Source organism: Adelges cooleyi, unplaced genomic scaffold (assembly GCF_023614345.1).
Source record: "Adelges cooleyi isolate 19-005CV unplaced genomic scaffold, UGA_ACOO_1.1 ACOO_flye_CR_arks_rails_tigmint_CR_PRNA_23, whole genome shotgun sequence".
Taxonomy (NCBI): Eukaryota; Metazoa; Arthropoda; class Insecta; order Hemiptera; family Adelgidae; genus Adelges; species Adelges cooleyi.
Genome location: NW_026095893.1, coordinates 10,872,339 through 10,886,579, shown reverse-complemented (window position 1 = coordinate 10,886,579; position 14,241 = coordinate 10,872,339). Strand labels below are relative to the sequence as shown.

The window sequence follows — 14,241 nt, the reverse complement described above, 5'->3', positions numbered from 1 at the left end:
TGCGTATAATTGGTCATGACAAATAAAGCCTTACATAACTCCCTAGAGACCAATGCTGTTTATAATTTAGTAAACAAACGCCAGACGTCAGGTTGTATATACATTATAATTTATATATCGAATCGGGTTTTATGGGTTCAAATAAGTACTTAGTGCCAGCCGCTAGCGTAAGCTATACACAAACGTGGTCCCTTCGGAATACTTATGACATTTTATCAGATATTTGCGGTTTAGTGAAAACTAGTAATTTTAGCAGTTTTAATGATCTCGATAACTTTCAGTTAAATCCTTTTTATTATAAAATTAATTTCTACATGAATAAACCTTTGCAATAATACATTTTATATATATAAAAATTTTTTTTTTTATTATTATTAGGAAAATATACAATCTGTACAGTTAAAAATTAGTACAATAAGTATAAGGTATTACAAAGATATATTAGTTGTGTACGACGTGTTTAAAGATACTTTAAAGAACTTTAGTGGCTGGAAGAATGATGTTAGTTAGGTTAGGAAGTCTCTACACAATTTTCTTTTTAAACAACAGGGTGGATTTTCAGGGATATTACTGGAGGCAAGGTCAGCGATCAGCGGATTTTTTAATATTATAGAATAATTAATAAATTGTGCGTAAATTATACTTTTGAAATGTAAACGTAATAAGTTATAAAAAATCGATTCTGTTATAGGTAAGTTATATTTGTAATAATAATAATAATTTATTTATGTATCGATTATTAATAATTAATATACCTTATTTTGTGTAAATTGTTCGTATATAACATATTGTTTAAACGAAAAGAGAAGAAAAAGAAACTTACTTAACGTAAGATTATTTAATTTGATAATACGAATTTAGACTAATATAGTAATTAAGTTTTATTAAAAAAAGTAACATGAGCATCACTCTATTCCTTATTTATTTGATAACAAATCATATGAAATGTTAGTTAAGTTGTAATCAAGAATATATTTATTTAGAGTAAGTAAAAACTTTACAAATCGATACCCGAGTAAAAAATGAAACGAAGCGGGGAAACATAGCGTTGGTCGTTCAGTAAAATAAGAACACTAGGAATAAAAGTTAATTTCATATAGTAATGGCATGACTGCATGGATGAATACTGGCCAGATTAATACCAGAAAAAATAAACCACGTAAAATACGTTTCTCATTTCCTAATTACACGGTTTATGTACCTTTAATTATTAAAATATAAATTCATCTGTTTGATGGTGAAGCAATTATTATTTAAACGGTTCAGACATTTAGATGAGAAATAATTAATTCAATGTTACGAAAATAACGAAGTAGAGAGCAAAAATTGATTCATTTGTTCCAATTTCGACTTGTTGTGTGTAAGACACCTTAAAGGTGTTAATGAGTATTAGTACATCGAAAAGAGAATACCCTCAGTCATCACATTGTTAATGTATTTACGAGTACCGGAGTACCCACCCTTATGACCCTCTTCGAAACGCAGTAGTTTAAGAGTAATCCAAACGATTTCGTACTTAACTGTATATAATGATTTTCAATCATTTCTATTTAGAAAATCATAAAGGTTTAATAGTACAATTTATGTCTCCTTGTTCAAGTTTTTAATTGTTGAATAGATTGTGTATCTAATACCATTGATTTTAAAATACAATTATTATATTACTATACCATAAAATAAATGTTAATACCTATAATATCATATGTATAATTATTTCAATTTCATTATTCCTACCGCTTGTGTAAGTATTAGTTCTGTTCAGAAAAATATACTCTTATTCTGTTAAATTAAAGGCATATTATATTTACGTGAGTCACAAACTTTCAGTCGTAATGAAATTGACCAATCATCGTTGAAAGTCCACCCAATAAATAAATTATGTTAAATACGTTAAGGGATTTCATAAATTCACATATTTTATTAAATTCGATTTTGTTATTTTCGTTGTTACGTTAGCGTACAACTTTATTGGAACATGTCAAATTATAAATTCATGAAAAATGTATCGTAATATTAAAAAAACGTGTTCTACGCATAATAAAGCATATACTATTTTGAAAATAGAAAATAATTTAACGAACCAATTTAAGTTTAATTTCATCAGTTCAATATCAGTTAGTATTAACCTAATACTTTAATCCTATATTTTAGGTATATATATATTATTATTATATACCTTCAATGTAATCAGGGTTATTCAAGTCAAACATTCGGTTCAAGTTTCATTTTTTCTTCCTTCTGTGTTTTACATAATAGTCTAATCTTCTATAGGACCTACATTTAAGATTTGTAAGTTTGATAAACTTTAATCAAATACAAATAAAAAATAACTAGAAAAAACTGCCCGAAGAAATAAAATAGCGGCGAAAAACAAAAATTGAATCTTACACGATATTTTTAATTAAAAATATATACAATACACTGTAATATTGTAGTCTATTTTATTGACTAAATTAATAAAATACGGTCAGATTAAAATATTAAGATCCGTAACGTTTTATGAAATAAAAAAGATATTTCTTTTTTTTTGAAGCGTTTTAATTTGATGTTTAATCATTCTAATAGGGTTTTTATAGTAGTGTTCCTTTACTACTTACACTATGTCGCTGTAGCGTTTATATTGTTATGTCTGCATTTTTAATAAAAAGGCGAGATATTATTAGATTTTGTATAATGATATTGGGTGTTGTGTACAGCGACTTGTGTCTCTGATTCCGAAAAAAAAAATAACTGGGAAGTGTACAATGTTATAGTGAAGTCAAAAATGGAAAACAACGACGTCAACAAATAAAAAAACAACAGACATTGGTATTATAATTAAGTTTACAGAGAACGAGACGAAGTGAGGGGAAGAGGAGAGAAGAGAGAGGTAAAGACAGGAAAAGGATGAGGAGACGGAGACACCGTAGGGAACCAGCAAAGGACTAGGGGAGATGTTGTCTATTCTTCCCATTGCCCGTTCGGCTTTTACACGATGTCGTTTGGAATACTAAACGAACAACGCGGCCGATAACACCTAATATTATGTTACGTTAGACAAATAATACACTGCGAGATATCTTGTTAAGGAATCCCCATACAGCAAATCAGATTAAAATTTTCGGCTTTTATGTCCCTCGTTTTCCACAGGAATCGCCTCTTGAATCGAATAACAGTCATAATATACTGCGGGGTGTTTGCAAAATCATTGTTGGAAATTAGAATCCATACATAATGCGTGGAAGCTTATTAAACGCACGACCGGTGACGGTAAGACGTTGAAGTCATGAAAAATGTATGACCATTTTACGAGCCGAATAACTTTGTGAAAAATAAAATAAATCGATACAAACACACAAAATAATAAGAAGTATATATTGGTCGGAGAAACTGAAATTGTATAAATGTAATATATTGGGGTTTAACAAGCACGTGACCTTAAAGTTATTCAATAAGATATGCGAGTTTGTATATTAACATACATTTGTATCACCAATACGGACACTACATGGTATGATTTATGAAAGGCCTTGTATAATATAATATTATGTAGACCAAAATTCCAATTTAAGAAGAGGAAATTAATGTTCCTGCCAACATTTAGGGATATGTAAATCAAATTTCATTTTCAAGCTTGTACTACCCAAATGGCATATGAATCGTGTTTTTGTGAGTAGTGCTTTAAAATAGAAGTATCAAATTTAATAAAATAACTATAAGTTGGCAATAACATGTTTCTTATTATCTAAAAGGTAGTGTCTACCTATGATCTATCGAGTAAATTAAAGTACTACATAGGTAACTTATATGTTATAGGTAATTATTATGTTACTTTTTTTATTAGCATGGATTTTGTTTTTTTTTTATCTCTGAATCGCCCAGACTGGGAGGGAAACGCTTTCGCTTTGCTACCCTCCAAGTCCGACATCGTTTATTAACAACAATGTACAATTATGTATAATATTTAAAAAATACTGGTTCCCCGGTTTGCGATGGACTTTGCTTAAATAAAGTAAAATGTAATTAAAATAATTGATAGCAATCTATGATTATTATAAAAATATTATTTTATTATATATAACCATAAGTTGCTTAAGTTTTTTCTAGAAAATACCACTCATTGCTTACTTTCTGGTTCCAGTAACTTCTACAACTTTACACTTGCCACGGTTCCACCAGGTCGGAGTCAATGTCCAATAACTTGAAACCGCACTTCTTGCCCAACCTTCTTCTGGATAAAGAAGAACCTGCGCAAAAAAAATATGATGTATAAAAAACAAAAATTACTTTTAAATTTTTTTTTTATTAGAAAAATATACAATCAGTACACTACAATATTCGCACAATAGGCATATGGCATGGTTAATATATACTACAAGCTATCCGGACCCGGCGTTGCCCGAGATTTAGTCTGCCAGGGCTGAGTAAAATAATTCCCATTCCTCCATTCCCATCCCCACCGTCAACCCTACCCCTCATCTTTAATCTCTTATCAGATAACAGCGTGACAGCGTTTTTGTGACACTTTTTTTCGGTTATAATGTCCTCTTCTTACTCAAGGGTCCCAGTCACAGTTAAAAGCTTGCCCAGAATCGTAGTACATAGAATCGGCCTATTCCTTTAATCATCACCTACCATTTGCCAGAGTACCGTGGTTACCATGGTTACAAACCAAGTGTTTATTTTGGGTTATCATGGTTACAAACATTTAATTTATTTACACTATATACACACATAAGAATATCAACGAATTTAAAAGCCTAATACCGAATATGTGTTAATCTAAAGACTTAAGTAAATGCTCTTTTATTTTATATTCCCAAAACTGATATATCTATTACTATTGTTATCATCATTATTATTAGGCATTATTACTATTTATTGACTCTTACACTATTTGTGCCATTTATGTTGTAACGTTATACATGTACATGTTTTTGTTTGAAATATGAACGCATCTCTTCTAAGTTAAAAAAAAATATAGAATCCACCAAACATCAATCTGATAGTACAAGCTATCTTTTACATAGTACTACTCACGTGTAGTATGCGAACTGTGAAGATATTAGTTTGACAAGTCATATATCTCACAGCACCGAGGAAAATATATCTTGATTTAGAAAACTACTAAGTGGTCGACCAGATTTTCTGTATGGGGAGGAAATCGGTAGAAATTTTCTCTCGAGTTTCTCGTTTACGACGCGGTGCCGCGCCGGTAGCACAGCAAAAAATATATAAATTAGGATAAATGGGGATCAAACGATGCTTGCATTAGGCCTGACAAAAGTTTGGCCGTCCGCTTAAAAAGTTTGTTATTTTCCGGTTGACTCGAGCGTCTCATTCTTTGCGGACGTTTTTCGCTGCTCTGCAGAGAAATTGTATTATCTCTCCACGTTGACAACCGACCCATGCATAATACAAAATATCGTGTACCTGCATTTTATTCGAAATGAACAATAATGTAAACATAAATCCAAGAATAAACTGTAATGATAAAATATAATAATAAGAATACACTGATGGAGACAAAAAAAAATGTACGTCATGAAATTGGAATTTCAGTCTGGATTGACTGATTTGCAATTAGGAAAGTGAATAAAGGAAATAATATTATGCAAAACAGGCGCCCCTGGTGATATGACTACAGAGTGATGTCTTCGTTGGCGGAGATTGAAATCTTTTCCACTCGATCCGCTCCGCCACAGAAATTATTAAATATCCTATTCATCCGGGAAGATTTGTAGCCGACGGTGAAAATAATAATACAATTTAAAAAATAACCACTTTTGCCGGTATGCGTGTGTAATAATACGTATAATATATTATTATAACGTTCTGAAGTGAGAACCCACTAATAGTATATTTATTATTTACACAAACGCATCCATCAAAAAGATCAGTTCATGTATTCATAGCGAAAACTTATACATAAAACATTAAAATATTCTCCATTTTTATTGAATTGGTAGTCCTAAAAGTAAAAACCCCGTTTTTAATAAAACATATTCGTGAATCGCATCGTAACTAAAAAAACTGAACACATTTTTTAAGTATAATAAAGCCAAACTAAAATAATATATTTTTTATTTACCCCTATCTACTAAAATGACTAACATTTTTTATAACTTTTACTTAGTTTTGTTTTTAAAAGTATAACAGAGAAAAAGTTCATTTTTTTCGCTGATTATTTTATGAGGGCGAACTCGCGTAAATTATGTACAAATAATCCTGAGTTATAAGAATTCTTTAAAAACTTTACAATGTCACCTAAAGGCGCTCTGCACAATTAATTTAATAATAGAAATGAATTGCGTGGATAGATACGTACATAGTTGATACGTTTATTAGTACACACAAGTATTCAGGCAATTTATTATTTTAATACTATTACTTCATATCATATAAGAAGACTTTACGGGCTTCGCCTAATCATATTTTTGCAAGTATGTGATTTATAAGAAGTTGGTTACAAAGACATAATAAGACCTTGTAAATAGTTATTTTAGCCAATACAATTTTTAATTACTACGGACAACAACATCTGAAATCGCCAGATGTCGACAGTGTCCAACTTAATCAATTAATAATAAATTAATCCAACTATAGAGAAGATTAGAGTTGAACATCAAATAGAACACGACGCGACATTGAAACGCGTCAACACTGTAATTACACTGTAATACTAATTGCATTGCCATGTACGGCTGGCTGATGCGCCCCTGGTACCGATAGTCTTTCTAGTCCTCGTCGAGATCAAAATGGGTCATAGAGACACGGCCGATGATTCGACGAGTCGTTTGCATGAAACCCTGGTATATATTGATACAACAAAACGACCTAAGTTGTCTGATAAGCAGTCGTTGTTATGTATTAAACGGCCACTATTTTTTTTTGCGCATAGTATCAGGCGCGTACATGACAAAATTAAGTTAAATATTTTAGCTATGAGAAATGCAAGCTTTTATAAAAAAAACTCTTAAGGGATTCATTACAGGCAATTTAGACAAAATCTTAAATTAAAAATATATGAGCTAGGTTAGGTTAGTATGAGTGTTTACATATTTTTAGCATTACGTCGACTCGAAAAAAAATATTTTCTAAAAGTAAAAAATTCGTGTATAAGAGATGTGTATAGATTTACAATACACATAATTAATTACCTTAGAATAGCTCTACATAGAGGTCAAGAAACAAGATATAAATGATCATATTGCAGGAAAACAAGAACAGAAATGAAACTTCCCTTTCTTCGCCCTTTCGTAAACACGCCTCTAAACCTTATATTCTTAGAAGAATGAAACTTTTAAGCACTTGTGGGGCTCTTGTAATACACAGACAAGTAAGACACAAGTCGTTTAAAAGCATATTTTTGACAAGGAATTTCTGAGTGCTGCAACTTTTGTACATGCTATTTGTCATTGTCACGGATACTGTAACTAGCGAAAAGATGAACTCTCCAGTATAAATTACTTTTAGCAATGAAGCGCAAGCGAAGATGTCGAGCTTTTTGTAACAAAATTATTTATGACGTAATAAAGCACAAGTCCTGCTATCCATTACTAGCATTGTCATTGTTATATTGTTAATATAATTAAAACATCATGTTATTGTAACTAATGAGGCGATGCTTTTCGACATTCTCATTAAAATCTCAAGTGAGATTTTAAAGTCAAACTCGACGAAACAGGATTTCTCCTTAATTTAAATTATCACAATAATTTGTTTGATGGAAAAATGTATATTAACGTAAGAGATAATGTACGTGATAAACACGGTAATCAGTTTTTCCGAATATTAACTCTTTTACATACCTACTTGAATCACTACACACTTTTTACTACTAAAACGGGTTTTATAACCCCTTCCTCATTACTAAACATAAACTGTTACTTGCTTATTCTCAAACTATTTCGAATAAAAATAGAAAAACATTTTTTATCTAGCATCCCTCAACCACTCCTAGTTATTAAATCTGCAGTAAATTTTTTTTGTGTCTGTACTCAATATAACTTCTAAACCGTTGTACCAATTTCTTTGTGTAGCGACTTTATAGTTCAGAAATCGTACCTGTAAGGTATTGAACCGACATTTTAAAAAGTTCATTATTTTCTCTTCAAAATTGAGAACAACACCTAGGAAATTTACATATTTTTCAACTAAAAATTACGGTGCTCTATTACATTTTTAAAAATATCAAATTGGTTCCAAATTTGTACGGAATATTCTTTAGACATAGTACTACCAATAACGTTGACAAATCAAATATATATCATAAACTCTGCTTTCAAAAGGGGGGGAAACTCTTTATTTCGATTTTTTAGGTGGAGTTTTAAGGCTCAATGTCTGTAAATTAGACTGTAGGAGATCTAGAATGGGGCTGTAATATATACAATTTTCTCAGATATCTGTTATTAAACTTTTTTTTTTTATTAAAAAAAAGGGAAAATTACGCTATGATGTAGTCAATTTCTAGGTTGCCATGTCTATGTAAATCAACAGGCAACGGGTATTTGAAAATATTTTCATTTTACCGATAATTACGATGTATGGGTGACAACGGCAATAAATTATAATTTTATACAGAAATTCCATCCTATTACTGAAAATCCATTTTTTAGCACAGTATTGTCATTACAATGCTTTTATCAAAATTAGTATTTTTGTTTCCATTGCAGATTCGCATTGAAACGTTTATTTGCAAGTAATTTTATCAATTTCCGTTATTTCTCTTTTTGTATACTATGGTTGAATATCAAATTCTATACTGTAATTATTATTTAATGTTGTTTTTGTGGTTTTTGTCCAGTAATCTGTTGTAACAGATATTAATTATAATAAAATATAATAAAAAATAGTAATACCCAAACAGCAAACATATATTTATACTACCATGGATATATTTTTAGACTGGGGGTCAATCCAAAATTTGCGTGGACATCGTCATGTCACGTAATCGGTCATGAAATTGGGATAATATCATCGATTTCGATTTTAATAAATGCAGGGAAGGGACATAATTAATCAAGTCTAAAAACATACCCATACTTTAATGTTATTACATGGAAAAGAGAGAAAAGACCTTTTTTTTTTAAATGTTGTTACTTATTCCATCATTGTTAATATTGTGAACATATTCGTTTATATAATATTTTAAAAGAATATTTTGGCAGGTAATCAAATAATATATTTTAATTGTTTTTTAAATATTTGTAATGGATTTTTAATTTAAGGAAATATGTTTAAAACAGTTTTAACATAATATCTGATTTCCTACCAAAATATGAAAACAATTATACTAATAAATATTTCTAAAATATTGATAAATAGTGTAATAACATTTATAAAATATAAATGTATTTTACTGTCTAGATATGTTCTTTGTAAGTTTACCCATTACTAAGATAAATAAGTATGGGTTTTTTCTGAGCCATCATTCCATTGTAAATCATTCTGTTTCACCACACATTTCATATAAAACATACTAATATTAATAGATACTTTAACACTTTAAGTGCATATAAATGTATCATAACTTTTTAATATTCTTAATATCTTATTTTATATTTCAAATGTATCGATAACATAGAAAGAGAAGAATACGTTTGAATTATAATCATTGTGCGGGTATGAATTGTTGGTTTCTGCCTTTTGGAACACTGTTAACTTATTGGTCGATCGAATTCAGTGAAAAAACATAATATTGTCATTGATAAATAAATAAGCACATTTTGACAAAAGACGTTTTCTGGAAATGAAGTTAGTTTTCCTCAAAAGCAATGTGCAGTTGGCCAACACGAAAAAAAATCTCTGAATCGTTGTCAACCTTCCGGTGACTCCTGGACAAACTAATCGAATATCTAACCGCACTTCTCCCTACTTTTTGTGAAAGGACTATTTTGATTTCAATGCGGTCCCCTTACATTTGTAATTTGTATTAGAATTTCCCATTTACGATTTTGTGACCCTATTGGCACTCTACCGGGACCACGACGGGCAATTTGAAATACGGTATTCCTTTTTTTTACCTCTTGGACGTTTTTTGCTGTTATTCATTGTCGTTTGGCGGTATTGTATATATTTTTAAAAAACGTCTCCGATCAGGTGAATAAAAACCCCCGGGAGTTTTGAGTGGCCGCTGTCCGGTACACATACATAATTGAAAACGTCTCCCATAAAACACCGTTATCATTGGTAGCACACTTGTTCAGTCGTACGACCCGGGGGAAGTCTACTCGTATGATACCTATATGGGCTACGTAAATATTTCTAAATAAACAAGTAAATATACATATAATATAGGTACAAGTGCACAGTTGATAACCATGTGATTTGCGGTATATGTTAAAAAGCTAATGTTTTGTGTACGTTCAGCGGGCATAATGTTTTTTACAAAGAAATTTTGACACAACAAAGGACTAACCACTATTTTTTTATTTCGCTCATATTCAAGGTAATAACAAAAGAGATGCATTTCCCGTTTAAACAAAATCGATACCGAAAATTTGTTTTTTATCATACCTACTATGGTGTGATGACAAACAAATTAGTACGTGTAACATTTTTTCCAAAACCAATATATCTACTAAACTATCCATACATGTTTTATTATTTTTAATAAAATTTGCAATTTACGATACGACATGTTACTTTAATTTGGCAAAAAATACATAACCTCGACATGGAAAGCCAGCGACGGAACGTAGTACTGTTTATATTTACTATTAATTTATGTAGAGTTGGAGTGGTTTTATTTCAGTGAAATAAAATATGTATATTGTTTTTATAAGTATCCAAAACATTATTTTAATCGCGCGTACGTTTTTCTACCGTGAATTAAACCGAAGCAAACGAGGCCAACTGACAGAAATAAAATAAAAAACTGAACGGATTAAGTTCTTTACGGCGCGGCGTGCGGTGTTCGTTTAAAAGCAGAAAACGATACTTTTTTTTTAAATAATATTATTGTTATGTCCACTTACTTTCCGGCCTTAAGTGCGGCACGAGAGCATTATTATGTGTATATATATATATATATATACATATATTTTTTTATGCAGTTATCAGATTAATATAGCGGCCCTTGATATAAACAAACATTTTATGTGTGTTGGGTGCACTTTTGAAACCTCTCCCCCGGTCACGGCGGTAAACCGACAATCGAGCGATACCGAAAGACACCGTAACAATAATTATTATTATTATTATGTACATGAACGGTACTATATTATTATGTGCTGGCTATATTGGCCGTTATGCACTATAGTGTTCGGCGGGTTTCGGTGTGTACAAACCATTTGGCGTCAAAATGCTATGCAAATCTAATTTAAGTGCCGTGTTATCGACTCGACGGGGTGTAGGATAGGCGGAATATATATAAAAAAAAGAGACGAACTCACCCTCGATGCCTTGTTTTAAAGCGAAATCCCTCTGACGGCCCGCGGATAAAACCCACTATATATCGGCAACGGGGATACGAGGTGCTGCTGCTATTAACCCTTAAGCGAAAAGGGCGATATTTTTTTTGTCTTTCTTGAGCTACCGTTGTTGTATTTTTTTTTATCTCAGCGGCAGGTCCTCTCGTTCACGATGTGTGCGGCAATTTCGGTGCTTATATACAATGCATGATAGGCTGCGACGTCGATAGCCCGAAGTACGATGCGTATAATGCACCGGAAAATAATATCGCACGATAATATTATTGTGTCGAATTTCTATAGGTTTGGAGAGAAGATAATAATTGGAAAAAATTGAGACGTGTGGGTACTCATCTTTTATAATACTATAACGTGCAAATGCATATACGACGATATCAAAAATAACAAATTTATAATAACTGTTGGTTGGAGACGACCGGGAAAACGACGAGAAATGTTACACGGCGTCTTTGGAAGAATTGATATTTGTATGCTGCGATGACGGCGTTTTATTATTATTGTTGCGAAACGACCGGCTAAATGACAACAAAACAGCCGTTTACGCCACCATGACGAACAGTGTAGATTATACAGTATAATATTATGATATCGTGTTATTGAAATAACGGCCGGTATGAAAACAAACTTTTCGGGAAAAAATACATGCATAAACAGCGTCGAGGGCGATGCGCAGAGATATTAAAATATTTGCACAAGGGACTGGCATTGCGGTAGTGGCGACAGCACCCTTATCCTTTTCTTTGGCCGGGTAATCTCTCAATTCCGCAGCGATCCCCCTAAGGACCGGGGCAAGGTAAACAATTAATTAATGTGATTAAATATAATAGAGTTGTTATCTGGGATCGTTTGTTTGTCTTGAGATTGAACTGTTCCTACCTATGTATACATTTTTATTCCATCGCGTACGTTGTTCTCCATCTAGCATTTCACTCGCAGAGAATTGACGGACAATGTTATAAATCCGAAATACCTACCCTATTCGGCTTTCTACGAAAAACGGTTAACCAGATCGTAAAATTTTCGACCTAAGGTTGTTAGATGTTTTAACACTGTAGTAATAACATACAACCGTCTGAAATATGCGCGTTGTAAAACCCTTAGGCCTTGGCGACTACCGTTTTCGGTCGAGAAATAGCTCTTTATTTCGGCACTAAATACCAAATACCTGTATGCGGAATATTCGTTTAAGACCTTTTAAACGACTGTAAATGTACGTCGGTTTTTAATGTACCCCATAAAATTTACTCGCGTCAGATCGTATTGTATATTTACTGTTTTTAACTAGAACGACTTTGTAATTGTCGAGCCATCATATTTCCCAATAAAGGCTAATAAGAAAAAACAACTAGGACGATGAAGAATGAATAACGAAATATGTATTAGTTTATTTTGTCTTCACTCTATTTATGTTTAAAATATTATATTGATAATTTTTAGTTCTACGAATAATGTTGTATTTGATAATAATAACAAAGTATACAGTTAAACAGTAGATACTTACTACAAAAATATGTCAATAACGTTACTTTTCACTTATGCATGTTAGTTTGTATGATCAGTTATGTTCAATATCATTAGGAAAAATTTAGGAGTACTTGGGATACTACAAACTCTAAACTGTAAGTTAATGTTTTTCAAAAGTGTGTGTTGATAGCCTTTATTGTTTTTGACGAGAGATCTGTTGAATATGACCAATTGAATAATCCTTATTTAAATTAAAAATATTTTAAGTATACCTAGCCTAATTTATCGGTAGAAACAATATACGTATCAGTTAAAACGCTCGATAGTATATATTTAAGCCTATATAAAAAAATAAACAAAGAAAAAAGAATAATTATTCAAATTATTCATAAATATTTTTAATGTAAAATATCATAGATTGCACATAATATGTTGGTAAGAGGAAATTAAAAATTACCAATTACAGTATTATAATTTACATACCGATATTATATGAATAATCACGAATCAGCTAAATATTTTAACAACTAGATATCTGTTACTTCTACTAATCATTAACGTACACAGCTTTGATAATAATAAACACCTAACTGACAGCCACTGATATTTGTTATCAATAATATTTAAATGAGTATATTTTTAAAAATCTCCTTACTTTGTTGGGATATTCATTGAAACGCATGATTTTCCTGCAAGATTTTCCGCGGTTTTGACGGTAAAACGTCTGCACAGTACCAGGACTCTCCTGTTGACCTGGTGTCTGTTTCTGTTTCGATTTGCTCAGCTTGAAATCAGGGAAACATCCAAACAATGTACCGCAACAGTCATTTTTTTCCTTCATTTTAACACCTAACGACTATACCACACGAACCTCGGTCGCGATGCTAAGACGTTCTACTGTTTTGAAGTTATCGATTACTGTGTTGATGTTTTGTTTTTAATACAGTTGTTTTATTTAAATCTCGGTAATCTAAAATAATCATATATTGTTATTGTGTGTTTTGTCGTGGAGCATACACACATCTAAAGCTGATGCACGAGCGTGTGCCGTGACAACACTGGAGTTTTCCTGTGTAGTACTATAACGGCGAGATAGCTTTTTGTCTCCAGGCAAGCGCCGGTAGCGGACGCGCATCCACCGTTGCTAAGGGCGACTGGAATCGCCGACGTCGCTGTTGCAGACACCCTCAGCGACCGTATGGATGCTGGCCAAGCACGAGCTTGCTGTCGACCTTTGCAAGAAAAGAGTCGGTGGTCTTAACCAGGCACAGTAGAACAAGACATGTTTATGAATCATGTCCATGTTACTGAAGTTAGCAGTTATTGGAAAATATAAAAATTCGACTGACAATAAGAACGGTTG

General features: G+C 31.8%; 1 protein-coding gene across 1 annotated transcript in view; it reads right to left on the bottom strand.

Annotated features, from left to right (window-relative positions):
- LOC126835585 (uncharacterized) overlaps positions 1-13,924 on the bottom strand; it is a 33,676-nt gene extending 19,752 nt beyond the window's left edge. Inside the window, exons 1-2 of the mRNA XM_050568261.1 lie at positions 13,534-13,924; positions 4,108-4,226 (exon numbers count right to left, since the gene is read on the bottom strand). Coding sequence (XP_050424218.1) covers positions 4,108-4,226; positions 13,534-13,719 — 305 coding nt within the window. The 5' untranslated portion in view covers positions 13,720-13,924. The remainder of the gene's footprint in view (positions 1-4,107; positions 4,227-13,533) is intronic.
- Positions 13,925-14,241: the final 317 nt, after the last annotated feature.